This window comes from Copidosoma floridanum, unplaced genomic scaffold (genome assembly GCF_036245765.1).
Source record: "Copidosoma floridanum isolate Cflo_tuat_1 unplaced genomic scaffold, Cflo_Japanese_pri ptg000001l, whole genome shotgun sequence".
In the NCBI taxonomy this organism is placed as follows: Eukaryota; Metazoa; Arthropoda; class Insecta; order Hymenoptera; family Encyrtidae; genus Copidosoma; species Copidosoma floridanum.
Genome location: NW_028321878.1, coordinates 14,059,303 through 14,073,198, shown reverse-complemented (window position 1 = coordinate 14,073,198; position 13,896 = coordinate 14,059,303). Strand labels below are relative to the sequence as shown.

At 38.6% G+C, this 13,896-nt stretch overlaps 2 protein-coding genes across 2 annotated transcripts in view; both read right to left on the bottom strand.

The window, feature by feature from the left end:
• The window catches only part of LOC106640587 (protein turtle), a 285,202-nt gene that overhangs the window by 240,521 nt on the left and 30,785 nt on the right, over positions 1 to 13,896 (bottom strand). The window lies entirely within an intron of this gene.
• Positions 7,940 to 9,453, bottom strand: LOC106640544 (uncharacterized). Its single transcript, XM_014354617.2, has 2 exons — positions 9,272 to 9,453; positions 7,940 to 9,022 (listed from the first exon to the last, which is right to left on the bottom strand). The coding sequence occupies exon 2, from the start codon at positions 8,961 to 8,963 to the stop codon at positions 8,076 to 8,078; it is 888 nt and encodes a 295-aa protein (XP_014210103.2). The 5' UTR covers positions 8,964 to 9,022; positions 9,272 to 9,453; the 3' UTR covers positions 7,940 to 8,075.

Sequence of the window (13,896 nt, the reverse complement as noted above, 5' to 3'; positions counted from 1 at the left end):
ATACAGAGTCGCATAGTCGCTCGCTTCTCCGTCGTAGTTGAAGAATATAGTAAGGTTCTATAAAAAAATCCTGAATTACAAAGAACCTAAACTTTTTTTTACATTCTATACTTCTTACCTTCAGCACTTTTGATACTATTTTTTGCCATTGCATGTTTAGTAAATACATTTGAGTCCATGAAGAAAGTTTAAGATGTGCTTGCACGGAGAAAACCCGAAAATTGATACCATGTAACTATATTCTCAAAAGGAATCGCATTTTTTAATGTAGTGGTGATTTGGAAAATTAGCAGCGTACATATTAAACATTGAAAAAAAAAAAAAAAATAGAAAGAAATAGAAAAAAAATAGTGGTGGTCACAATTGCAGTTGTCTCTTAGATTTACTACGAATCATAGTACTACGTGATATCATCCAGAAAAAACCAAGTCGAAGCAAGAGTCAATAAATCAATACCACTAAGGTATGGGGTAAGCCTGTAAGGTTTTTCAAAAAAAATTTTTTCTCCCCTCCAACTCACAATTTTTTCGAGGATTCCAACATACACTGGACCCACTGGTTCACCTTGGATGAGGAGAGAGCCCTGAGCCCATGAACAAGCGCTCTTGCTTTTTTTAAGCCGCCTCCTCTCTCGCTCTCCCGCTTCCTTCTGCTCGTATACCTACGCCATAAAACCTACATATACACAGCAGTCTCAATACGAGATACGTATTCTGCCAAGTACTGCCATGATCGTACTAGTGAGTGTGCGCATTTTTAATATTAAAATCCCGATGAAAACTTGCTTGGGTATACGCATAGGTACGAAATGTGTATGCAAAGGGAGTAAGACGCGAAACGAGAGTGGATGGATAGAGTATTTTTTAAGTATACCATATATATTTATTAATTAATTTTTATGGAATAAACAAGAGAAAACAATAAATTTTAATGTTCTTTTATACATATTTTGAACATTTCTTCAGATGTTACTCCTTCGTTATGTCAATTAAAACATTTTTAAGAAGTATTACTCATATAGTGCGAGTTGAGAAAAAAATGTTGGATTAAAATGTGCATTTTCAATCTAAATTAAATAACAAATTATCGTAATGGGCAATCCTTTTTTAAGCCTTTTCATATTAGTAATTCATAAATACACCCTCGTTAATATGGTAACCACTGCGCAATGACAGTACTTAGAAACGCGTATACTTACGTACACACCATCCAAACGCAAAATATTAATAAACGCGCCACTCTTGACAATGTACATGAAACCGCAACGTTAAGGATGTTTTTTTTTTTTTTTTTTTTTTTTCATATATTCACATACATTTTTAGTTCTGAAACATTAAATACACTGCGCCAGAGTCTGCACGCACGCAGTAGTATACATGCATGCCTGGTATATACCTATACACTGGAGGGGGTCGCGGGGAATCGCGTGCGAAATATCGCAAGCCGATGACAGCGACAACTCCGATACGGCGCTCGCGTGCTCTGGACGAAAAAAAAAAATTAAAAAAAAAGGAATCATACAAAGGATAACTGTAATTTACGAGTGGCTCCCTTGCCCACGTCCAAGAGCGGGTTGACGCGTGTGCCCATGCATGCATCGTATTTATATATACACGATAAAAGGAGGAGGAGGCTGCGGTGTAGGTACACATTGCATAATTATAATAACTGCGCGCGTTACGCGTATATAAAAACGTGTGTCTGTGTTTATATGTAATATATGTACACTTACGTTGTGGTGGCTGCCTGTCTATCTCGGTGGTATAGCGCGTAGGCGTGCAGAACTGCGTTTGCTTGTATTACGCGGATACGGTGGCGATGAATCAGGAACTAATTTATGCGAGAGCCGAGCCACTCGGAATTCAGTTCGCGAGCGAGATACGTCCGTTTTAATGAGGATGTATTGTTGGAGAAGATTGTACAAAAAAATTATGTATACATATATGTACGAGGGAGACGAGAGAAGAAGATCGCGAAGAAGAAAAATATGCCACGATGATGAATGAGAGAAAGCTAGTTACACGCGATGGGATTGTTTTGCCTGCGTTTTGAGTGTCTGTGTCTTTTAGTGTACGAGTGATGGTTTTTTTTTTTTTTTTTTTTTGTTTTTACGTAGCGAGGTATGCGGAAGGTTGCTTTGTTCAGTAGTGCGTGGGGGTTGCTTGTCTGGACTGATTTGAAATAAAATTATTCCTCGTGATGTGCGAAATTTTGAGGGTAGGTTGATCTACTCGTGGAAATAGTTTTTATTTAAGAATATTTGTCGTAAAAATTCGTGATTCGCAAATTCGTACCATTGAAGGTCTCGCAACTGTTTATAGGGTTGAGCAGTCGTTTTTACAAAATTGGTGTATATGTAATATATCATAATGAATATCACAATTTGAGGCATAAAAATAGTGCATTCCAGAAAATAAAAGTACAAAATTTTGTGAATACGTGTTTTTGCTTACTATGTTAATCCATGCAAATGTATACCTTGATATGTGTTGCTCCATACAAATAGTAACATGACGGATGTGTTTACTGACCTGAAACAAAAAAATAAAATAATTATTCAACTGTCAAATAAAAAAAAAAAACAATATTTTGTATGTATGCTAAATGTAATTCGCCAATACACTTAAACACAAAAGTATCGTAATACATAAATTAAAAATATATGTTCCTAGTAGAATAAATGAGAATTGATTTTTTTTTTTTGCAATACATGAAAATAGTGATAATTAACCCGTTAAAACTTTCCTACTGTTAAGTTAAGTTTTCAACCTGTTTAAAGTTATCATGAGACACGTGGTTGTTCTAGTAAACACGGAGTTTCGAGTCGTTATACTGGACCCTTCTCTCGATTCCTTTATGTTTCATGGATAAAAATGTTTATTTTTCACGTAAAATAATAGTTCAATAAATAATCATCCAAGGAGGAAAGGATACAAATTTTAGAAGTTTGTAATACAGTTAATGAAACTGAACTTCTTGATTGTTAATCTGCGATGGCCATAGTATAATGCTCACTTCATCACTGCACAGCTTTGTACCGATTTCATGAAAATTCTCATTAGCTACTGATTTTGCTGAAATTTACCTGTACTCAAACACGCTCACGCTCACCTACAGACTGTATAACTAACGTCACCAGCTCTTCAAAAGTTTCGAAAATTACATTGTCAAAAACAGCAAGCGAATCGTTGTATGGCAAATTAATTTTGTTCCATAACTTTAGCAGACATTCACCTCGAGAATAAAATGTTCCGATAAAATGACCATACATTAGCCCCTAATATTGTAAAAAGAGCAAAAGTATATCGATTAACCGTGGCTCGTTTGATCAAACCAGAGATAAGTATAAGACTTGTGTTTTTCGAAATATCTCGCGTACGTACGCGCGTGCATTGACCACATAAATATATATATGGGGTATTATCTACTCCCTCGAACCAAAGCAGAAGATACCACGACCGGTTTGTACGTGCATAGGTATACACGCGTGGGTTTACCCGATAAAAGCAGACTGCACGTGAACACGCGTGTAAGAAGCGGATCGAAGTTATATCGGTGCCCAATATAAACGCTGCACACGTGGGTCCGGGTCATTTTGTGGTGTACGGAACGCGATACCGATGCAACCTCGTCTCTTTCCCTTGCTTGCCCCTTATCCAAAAGCCACGCGCTCACGCCCGGAGACAATGGGAGCACATGTATATACATGTTCCCCCATATCTCGTTGTTGTACGGGCTCCCCCGCGTATACATGGGCAAAGGGTCGGCGGCACGTGAGCGCGATGAAACTGTCCGATCTGTACACAAGTATATATACCCGAAACTGTACGCCCACACGCGCTCGACTTACATCGTTGCCGCTACCGATGCTGCTGCCTACACTCGTCTACATTATATTATACTGTTGTTGCTGCTGTTGATGAAGTGGGAAGAAGGCATCAGAGAGAGCCTAAGATGATGTCGACGAGGAGCCTATAACACGAGGAAAGGTGTGATAATGAAACGGGTCATGGACCTGTGTGTGGGTAGACAGGGGTGATTCAATTACACGGGGTGATGTTTCTGTGATTTATTGCGCGTGCCGTCTAAAAGGAAGGGGCTCACCGGCGATTCATCAACATTTGGTCTTGTTTTCATGGAGGGCCATAAACGCCAAAAGGTGCATGGCGCCTATTGAGAGTATATTATACTCGCGTGCGTGTTGATTTGGAAAAATTTCGCTGAGCGTTTATTGATCATCGCATTCGGATGGTTATACTTTTTGGCTTGGTTGTGCGAGGGAACGTTTAATCGTGATCGTGTAGGGTTTTATGTATAGTTGTTGAGTGAACAGTTGAGTAACAAGGTTTCGGATTGTTGGGCACGGCTGCTCGAAAAGAGGGCCTTGTCCATACTAGATAAATAAAGCGTAACTGTATATACATGAATGGTCTATCGAGGAAATCAAAAATGTTTTAGTCTTTGTCAAGTGTAGCTCAAGTATTTTTATGGGTGCGTAAACTCGTATTGTAACTCGGGTGGTTTTTTTCTGGTTGGGCTCGAATTTCGTCGATGGTTACATTATGTACTCATGCTTGAACAGAGAAGCTGATCAAAGAAAACCAATTTCCAGCAGTTCTACAATCAAGGTCATAAACAATGATGTTTTTTTATTCTGATTTCACAAAAGGGTTCAATCTAGCAAAGGAGAGGGGGTAAAAGAGCCCCAAGCGATTTTTTTACTTGAAGTTTGTGGATCGAAAGGTAGTATGAAAAGATGTTTTTATGATTACTTTCAGGTTTTTAGACCATGCACTCTCTGTTAGGGTAATCGGTTAAAACGTGTTTTTAGGTTTTTTTTTTTTTTTTTTTTTTAATGTTCTCGGCTTCTAGTAAGCAAAAAAATTGTTTTTTAATTTAAAAAAATGTACTTTTCAATACTAATTATAAATTTTTGCTAGCAAATTCGAATTTTCGGAGACGTTAGAAATTTTTTTTAAATTCTAGAAAATATTCCTTTCTGAGTGGTATAACGAAACAATTTTTTTAACTAGGAGCCCATTTTCTTACATTACTATGAATTTTTTTTAAATTTTTACTAGTGATAGAAAAGCAGAAAACGGCCATTTCAGCCAAAATTTATTTTTTTGGACCTTTTTTACCATTTTTAAAAATCTAAAAAAATTTTAGGGTAATACAAAAAATGTATGTAATATGAAAAAATGTTTTTTTGGTATACCACTTGAAAGAGGGATTTTTTAGAATTTTTTAAAAAATTCAAACTTCTCTTAAAATTTGAATTTGGCTCCATAAATTTGGAAAAAATTTCTGCAACACTTATTATTTAGAAATGCACTTTTGTAAATTTTTTTCAAATTATTTTTGCATACCAAGCCAAGGAAATAAAAAAAAAAAAAACTGGAAAACACGTTTTAACTCACACCTACTGAGAGTGATCTAGAGTTCTGAAATTTAGTTTAAGAAAATCTTTTTATCCTATATCTTTTGATCCACTAAATTTTGATGTGTGATCAATACTTCTCCAATACTTTCTGAGACAATTAAGCACTAAAAATAATTTTTGTGACATTGGCTTTAACCCTTTATCGGTAAAAAATTATCATTCCAAACGTACGGCAAAATGATAAGTTCAAAACGCTTATAGCTTGAAATAATGCATTTTTTTCATCATACGTTTAACTCTAAAAGTTTTTTCTCTGCAATTCCAATTCCAACTCTCTAAAGGAGAAAATTTGTTTTACAGTAGCTAACGTTGTTACGTTAGTATAATTATATGTATGTGTTATATTTTGTTCTTTGTTCTCTTTTGATAAACGCATTAGTCCTGCCTTGTATACAAAATTTTAGTCGTTTTTCATAAATTTTAGTTACTTGTTGTTTTTTTAGAAAAAATTTACTCAAGATAGAAATGGGTAGTCATACCCATACTTGTTGTACATCCAACTTTCAAATTTTAACACCTTCATCAATATTAGAAAGGAAAAAAAGATAGACACACTCGAACAAAAGACGAAAATAAAAAAAGAAGAAGAAGAATGAAGGGCTTCGCTTTCTTGGGGAGCAATTACTCACAGGTGCGAAGCCTCCTACCGTTTCCCCGTTCTTCCCTCCCTTCCTTTCTCTTTCACCTTTGCCGAAACTTCATCTCGAAAAACCCATATAAATCAAGCGCCTTAGGCTCTATACACACCCCGTATCAGCTACTGCTGTTTCCTTCTCCCCCTGATCCACTTCCTCCTCCACCACTTTGTCATTTGGGAGCGAACGATAATTAATGGAATTCAAGAAGTTATACCCATCCACCCTCAAATTGACGTAGCATCATGAAAGAAAAAAAAATTTTATTTACCAGATTAAACCGGCCTCTGAATTTTCATCCACAGAAATAAATGCACCCATACTCACTGCCCAACTTTGAGAAAATAAAAAATTCGGTGCGATTGTCATGGCAACAAGGATTATCATCTAGACGGTTATTCTCCCCAACGCGGATAAACTACGATAATTTTTTATCACCACAGTTGGGCGTAGCCCCGATTTTCTCATAACGCCGAGATAATATCAGAGGATATAAATTAGACTAAAGTCTCATAACCGCAAGAACACGGCGCTGTACCACCACCGTCACCGCGACATAATAATGTATCCCCTTTGTCCTTGCGTGTAGAGGCTGAAATTCACCGTCATCGTGTATACACGTATACTTTGCGAGCCAACACGCGAGATAACCCTCGTGAACAACCAGGTACAAGCAACGTGGGCACGTGGATTTTTTACCCCAAACAAAACTCGAATTTTTTTTTTTTTTTTCTTGCTCGCGTGCGAGTGTATGTGTGTTTCCAAGCCGTTTGCGGGCCGAGGTTCCACGTGCAACCAAGTACTTAGGTGATGGGTACATCCACGCGAGCGTGCGCTTGGAAAATTACGAGTTTGGGCTCGATGATCAATCTCAGCCGCGTGCACGTACATGTACGGAACCATAAGTGCCGTTCGCATTCGGATGGAGTTGGCCAAGTGTGCACACTCATAATCCATTATTTTTTTCTCTTTGTTTTCGCTCGAGACGTTGACTTTGAACCTTCTTGTGAAAAAATCATCATTGGCATTGTAAGGATGTACACTTGAATCATATTTTTAATCAAATTACAGAAGAGGACTTACACATTTCCAAGGATAAATCTTATTTTTATTCATCTGATAGATACATGTTGTGTCAAATGGTTTTTACAGCTGCTAAGTTTTTTATTTGAAATTATACGAGGTGGGTTTTTTTTTTTTTTTTTTTTTTTTTTTTCATAATAATTTTCTTCGTGTGTAACAGTACGTACATTGCAATAAAACTTTTTGCTTGGTAATAACATGAATGTACAACTTGTGTTTTCTAAGCTAAAACTTAGTACTTTTGTTTAATAGGTTTACGCTGTATTTTAACTTAATGAAAATTTTATAATTAAATCAATGCATATAAGAGTACTACTTTGATACGCAAATCGGGGTTAGTATACAATAATAGTTGTAAAGAAATATCTAAAATACCAAAGAATCGTGTTAAAAGGAATCATGCATTGAAAAAAGATTATATTCCCTATTAAAACGTTGATTATGACATGTATATTTTACTAGTAAACTCATCGCACTCAATTTGGTGATACGACTGTGGTAATTTCCTCCCCAATGTTTTGAGTGGCACCGGACATTATACAATTTACTGAGTTTTGCAGTTGTTAAATTTCAACTTAAGAGTTATGTTACTTAGTTTGAACAATAAAATGTCGTTGACAAAAGTGTAATATCTTAAAACACCTAAAAAATACACGTGTCGTTGAAACAAAATAAAATATTATCAGAACCATATATAGCTTAATCCCAAAATGTTCCACATACTCCCAATAATTGTATTGTAGGTCTATCATAGATTGATGTTATGGTGTTGAATAAAAATCATTTGTTAATCGCTTTTCAACTTCCTTATCGCTAACTTTATGAAATTCACAAAGCACAGCCAGTACAATCATTGGATATTTGTGAAAACTTGATGGATATTCTCACTTTGGACCTTTACCATTAAAAGCTAATTAAATATAATATCCGCTGCATCTGTGGTTCAAGAGGCCGTTGTAAGTGGCACTGATTTTTCGACACGCGTAGCAACGGAAGCAATGTTGAGTGGCCATGTGCCTCGAGCGATGTATGCTCCGACTGAAAGATACCGAGCAAAGAGAGCAGCGGTAAAAATGACAGACGTGGTAGTGGTGCTTGAGTTCGCTGGAATCGGTGAAAACCAGTGAGCATTCGTTACAACGGAACAAGTGTTTCTGGTGCACGTGGTAGTCCAGATGACTTCTCCGGACGAAGGTTTGGGGGCACAGGGCGCAGTTGTAGCTGTGGTGGGCTTTCACGTGCTTCGTGAGGAGGCTGTTGTTGGAAAAAGTTTGCAGGCACTCGGTGCAACGGAAGGGCCCACCGACCAGGCCCCACTCGTGCTTCATCATGTGGTTCTCGAAGTGGTACTCCCGCTTGTAAGTTCTGGAGCACATGGAGCAACCGTAGGGCCTTGCATCATCGCCGTGGGTACGCATGTGCACACTGAGATGGCTGCTTTGGTAGAAAACTTTCGGGCACACGGTACACCTGAAGGGCTCCTCGTTGGTGTGCTTGAGAAAAGCGTGCCTGGTGAGACTGCCCGGTCGCTTGTAAGCTCTGGAGCACATGGAGCAACCGTAGGGCCTTGCATCATCGCCGTGGGTACGCATGTGCACACTGAGATGGCTGCTTTGGTAGAAAACTTTCGAGCACACGGTACACCTGAAGGGCTCCTCGTTGGTGTGCTTGAGAAAAGCGTGCCTGGTGAGACTGCCCGGTCGCTTGTAAGCTCGCGAGCACATCGAGCAGGTAAAAGGCTTTTCGGGCGTCTTATTGAGCGCATTTCCAGTGTAATTACTGCCATACCTGCCGTCGGCCATTTTTCTCGAAGATGTAATTTGTTCTCTCTTCCTTTAGCCTCGGATTTGTAGCGTTGGTGCTGTCAGTTAACAACAATTTGTGAACAAATTTTGGTTATCGGTCACAACAAATAATACATGACGTTTGAATTACTTTACATTAATTATTCCGGGTAAGCAAAATAATATTCGAATGAAAACAACTTTGGTTAGTAAAAAAATAAAAATAAAAGGATAACGCTTCAGGTACAACTGTGTCAATATTGAAATGAAATTGTCGACGTTCTCGAAATGTTGAAAAGTAATTTACTTATTAAATAGAAACTCACCTTTTTTATTTCAACGTTATTTTTCTTTGGATCAAAAGATAATTGTACTGTCCAAGCACTTGTTTCTATAGATTTTTAAATTAAAATAAACTGATTTGTGCTGCCACGTGTCCCAAGAATATTCCAGAAAGTTGTTTTAAAACTAGTGACACCAGTTATACTGAAACTTCGTAACTACGTATGTATACACGAAAAATATTTACGAAGAGTTACTAAAAAATTTCGTTAAAACAAGTAATGTTAATATTAACGTAATATACTGTAAGATTAATGAAAAAAAAAAAAAACTATGGTCCGTACAGTTGCTGACTAAAAAAGCAAATGCATTCACACTCAAAAATATAACGTTCGTATCTACGAAAGTCTAGCATACGCGAGCTGTAGTTAATGATATAATAATCGGTGCTTTATCAATAGATAAAGACACAAAGAGCTTCAGTGGCTTTTTGGAAACTCTAATAAAACGACAGTCACAAATACGTTGCTTAAAACGTGAAATATATTTAAAATATCATAGTTCCCTATAGATACATCAATTAAGTTGCGTTTCAGTCACCAAGCTGATGAATGATTTTGTGGTCACAAAATTTTATTTTGGCTTCCTCTTCGTTTGTACTGAGTAGGTACTTTCGATGTATAACATTTTTTTTTCTCGTCACACTTTGTTCAGACTTTGGATTAGTAATACAGCTATATTAATAAATACTGGTGTGCACATACACGATGATAGCATTATTATCAGGTTGACGGTAGTAGAAAACGCAACGACATCATTTTGTTCATCACCAACAAGCACTAACTTTTCATTAGTGTTACAATAAAGTTACAGTTTTCCAAGAGCTTCGTAAAATTCACTTATCGATTCTGTGCTATAATCATGTTACGTAGCCTATGGACAACAATTTCACTGTTGGAATTGAGTTTCAGGTAGCCTGTCCGAGGTTTCGCTGCATATACTTTTATTGTGAAACGTATAGTAATTTGTAATGTGTTGACGACATCTCATCAGATTTACTTTATTCGTCAAAAAAATAGAAACAAAATATGTAACTTGCAAAAATGGCATGAGGGTAATAGTGGCATAAATAAAAAATTGGCATAAGTAACGTTGATTAATTTTACAGATTGATTGCGTAACTCTGCACAGAAGTTAAAATTAAGTTGTCGCTCGACTGTTGAAATTTTTCGCAATAGTGGGTGGAAAACATTTCCATTTACGAAAAATAGATTACACGTATTTCCGTAAAAGTTCGAACCGAGAGATAATTGAATTATTCTGCAGTTAAAAATTTTTGTGAAAACAACTTCCGAGACGTAAGTAGACGTCGTCAAAACTTTCTTGCGGAAAAAGACGTGCATTCCCATAAATTTCAAGACCGAACTTTTTCGTTGCAAGTTTAATTAGTTCTCGGAGGCAAAATACTCATAAAACAAAAGGTCATCCCGTCATTCATTCGAATTTCAAACTTCTCGATAAATTGCAAGAAAATCAAGAGGCCGCGAACACGAATCTCCCCCCATAACGAACCACAACAAAGTTCCGCCGGGCGCGTGGCATTAAAAATGCAAAATTCAGTTAGCCGGGCTGTGTATATGCACGGCTCGGGGGAAAATTTCGCGAGTTGCACTTGCAGGCTCCGGGCCAATTAATCTTTTATTAATCAAAGTTTCGGGTGCGGCTCGAGGCCGCCCTACCCCACATAATGCCGTACCTATTATGGCACACGAAAAGACGGCCCCTTCGGAACGCCCGTAATCATCTTACGCCGGTGCTTTTGGCAACAAAAAAAAAAACAAAAAAAAAAGTGGGTCGAGCAAAAACTTTGATGGATGATTAAGTTTTGCACCCTTGGGTGTGCGTCGTGTATAAGTAACCTCCCGCGAAACTGCGAACAAGACAAAGTGGGTGCAATTATGGTTCTTGTGTACGTACGTAGGCGTGTGCGTTGTACGTATGGGCCATGGCTTCCCGAGTAAATTTCCCTAAGCTCCGGGTGTTTGCTTAATACTCGCCAAAGTACTGGCAAGGTTTTGTTACACTGCAAGTGTAACGCTCAAGTTTCAACCCTGTCTTGTCAATTTTACGCAAACACGAGAAAATACACAATAAAAACTACATTATTGTGCCTGTGTAAATAATTTCCGAGCTTTTGTACTAACAATCGATCGACAAGTTTATGCTCGTCAATATCAAATTTGTGTGGATTTCGGTTACTGCAAACCTTCAAACAGATTGATATCCATTAAAAGCTCTTCACTCGAAATTTCGTAACGAGAAACATATATCTTGGAAACAAAGTTAGGACACATTGTACTGAATACAAAAGAAAAAAAAAAAAACAACCACCTTCTTCTCAAAGGAGACAAAACTTGGGATAAGCATTCCAGAGCCCTCTCACCCCCCGCCAATTATTCCATTTTCGCGTGCAAAGGTAACAACGGGAGAAAATAAAACGGAGAGGGCGGGAGGAAGGTACAGAAGAGGAATTTTCTCTCCGCGTCCTGAGCCCGGCTGTAGCTCGTACAAAAAAAAAAAACAAATAAAAAAAAAATAAAGCAGAAACGGTACACCCACACGGGTGTATAGAGACAGCCGTAAGCCTTATACGTATACACGGCAAGAGCCGCGAAAATAGCTCGGGTAGGAGAGACAATAAAAGAGCCTCGTAACCGCGAGCCCGGCACCACGGAGCTGCTACATAGTATATATATATTCATGTCTCTACCTGGTAAGAGAATCAAGAGGAGCGCGGGGGGATGTTACAGTATACGAGGGTAGGAAGAGTGAGAGCACATCTATGGTTTCGCCAGGCTGCGACTAAAGTCGCAGGCATCAGGTGTATGCACAGGGAGTGGAACGGGAAGGATAAAGGGGGGGAGAGAGGAGAATGCCGTGTGGTGTTGTTTTCTTCTTCTCCTGCTTGCGACAACGCCGGGACGTCAGGTGGAAAGTAAAACCTACACCTCGCTGGCCTCGTGCATCTCTCTCTCTCCATCCTTCTCCAGTCCGGCTTCCTTTTTTTTTTCTTTTTTTTCATCCGCTTGCTTGGACTGGCCAGCAAAATTGAAGGACCCCATGACAACGTGTCTCCTTCCCTCGCGGTAAGGACGATACTTCCGTGACCTTTTTGCGCTCGTTGGTTCCTCCTCGGTGGCCTTTGCCAGTGGGCATATCAATTTTCATAGCGTGTCTCCCGTGTGTCGCGCTCGAAGAAACAGACGATTATTTTGGATCTTTAATCAAGGGTAATTTTCGCTCGTGCCGTTGCTTCTTTTTTGGTACTTTTGGATTGGCTTTTGTTCCGATCGGTGATGTCTTTTACAATGAAGAGCACGACAAACAGTAACGTAACGAGTACTTTCTAATCAAAGTGGCAATTAATAGTCTTTGTGAAGAAAACAGTGTATAATATATTTAGATATCATGTCCCTTTGTACCAGAAAAATAGACGTTTAGTTGGGTTATCGGTTTTGCACGATGAATCGATCGTCGATTCGTCCGAGACGTAGTTTTTTTCCGATACTTATTCACGTGGAAACGAAACGTTTACGCAACTTGTACAGGCAACGAGGAACGTTTGATTTATTTATCATTGATCCGGTGCATATTCGCATGGGTTTCAAGACAAAGGTATGCCGCGCTTTTGCTAATATATTTGCCGATTGCCGCGTTTCTCGATAAAGATTTCCAACTCCAATCGAATTATCCGCTACTCTGAATAGTATTGTTCCACGTGACAACGTGAATCGAACTGAGATATAGGATTTCGATCAATTTCCATGTGGAAAAACGTGCACAAGTCGGCAGCAACGTTGCACAATCGCTGAAGTGGTTTTATAAAGCCACTCGATCATACACCACGCATTTGGGTAACAACAAAATCCGTACATTTTGCCAATTCCCATCGGGCACGATTACCTTTCGTACTTATTTCCCATCGCCGCTCTCTTCGATACCTACGCGTACTTTCGTTTTCTAATTGAAGTTGATTGGAGAGCCATGCGCGCAAAAGTACGAGCCACTTGCATCTGGCTTGTGCAAGCAAAGCTATTATGCTTACCTCTAAGTATTACCTTCATCTCTCTTACTCTTGGCAAAACCTTTCTTTATGGGTTCTACCTGCGTTGTGTCTATATAATCATTGGAACTTTTTCGGCTTGATAAAGTCGGCTCAACTCACAGGACCAAACGGATAGAAATAATGCCTACTAAACTTACCGAAATGGACCAAAGTCACATGTTAGTTTGCAAAGTGTTAGCCACACATTATTGGAATCAGTATAATCTCTCAGTTATTCCATCAAAGTCTCGGATCCATCACAAACATTCTCATAAGTATGATGATGATCAGCGAGAACAACGCAGGATTATTACCACACATATGTAAGAACTCGCGTGTCCTATATCAGAGTGAGTTTGGATACTTGTATTTCCATGACATAACGTCATGATGGCCCTTCTTTTCCCACCTATGTCCAGCTCGAGGGGTTATTAATCCCAAATTGGCCATCCGTCATACAGCGTTACTCCCAAACTCGCCCCCCTTCCAACAACCAAACTATAATGAGCCAGGTCAGATGGAGTATAAAAGGGAGAGGGGAGGGGGGAAGCAGTTGCGGAGGTC

Coding starts and splice junctions, on each gene's coding strand:
- LOC106640544 (XM_014354617.2), bottom strand. CDS start 8,963: ATGGCCGACGGCAGGTATGGCAGTAATTACACTGGAAATGCGCTCAAT.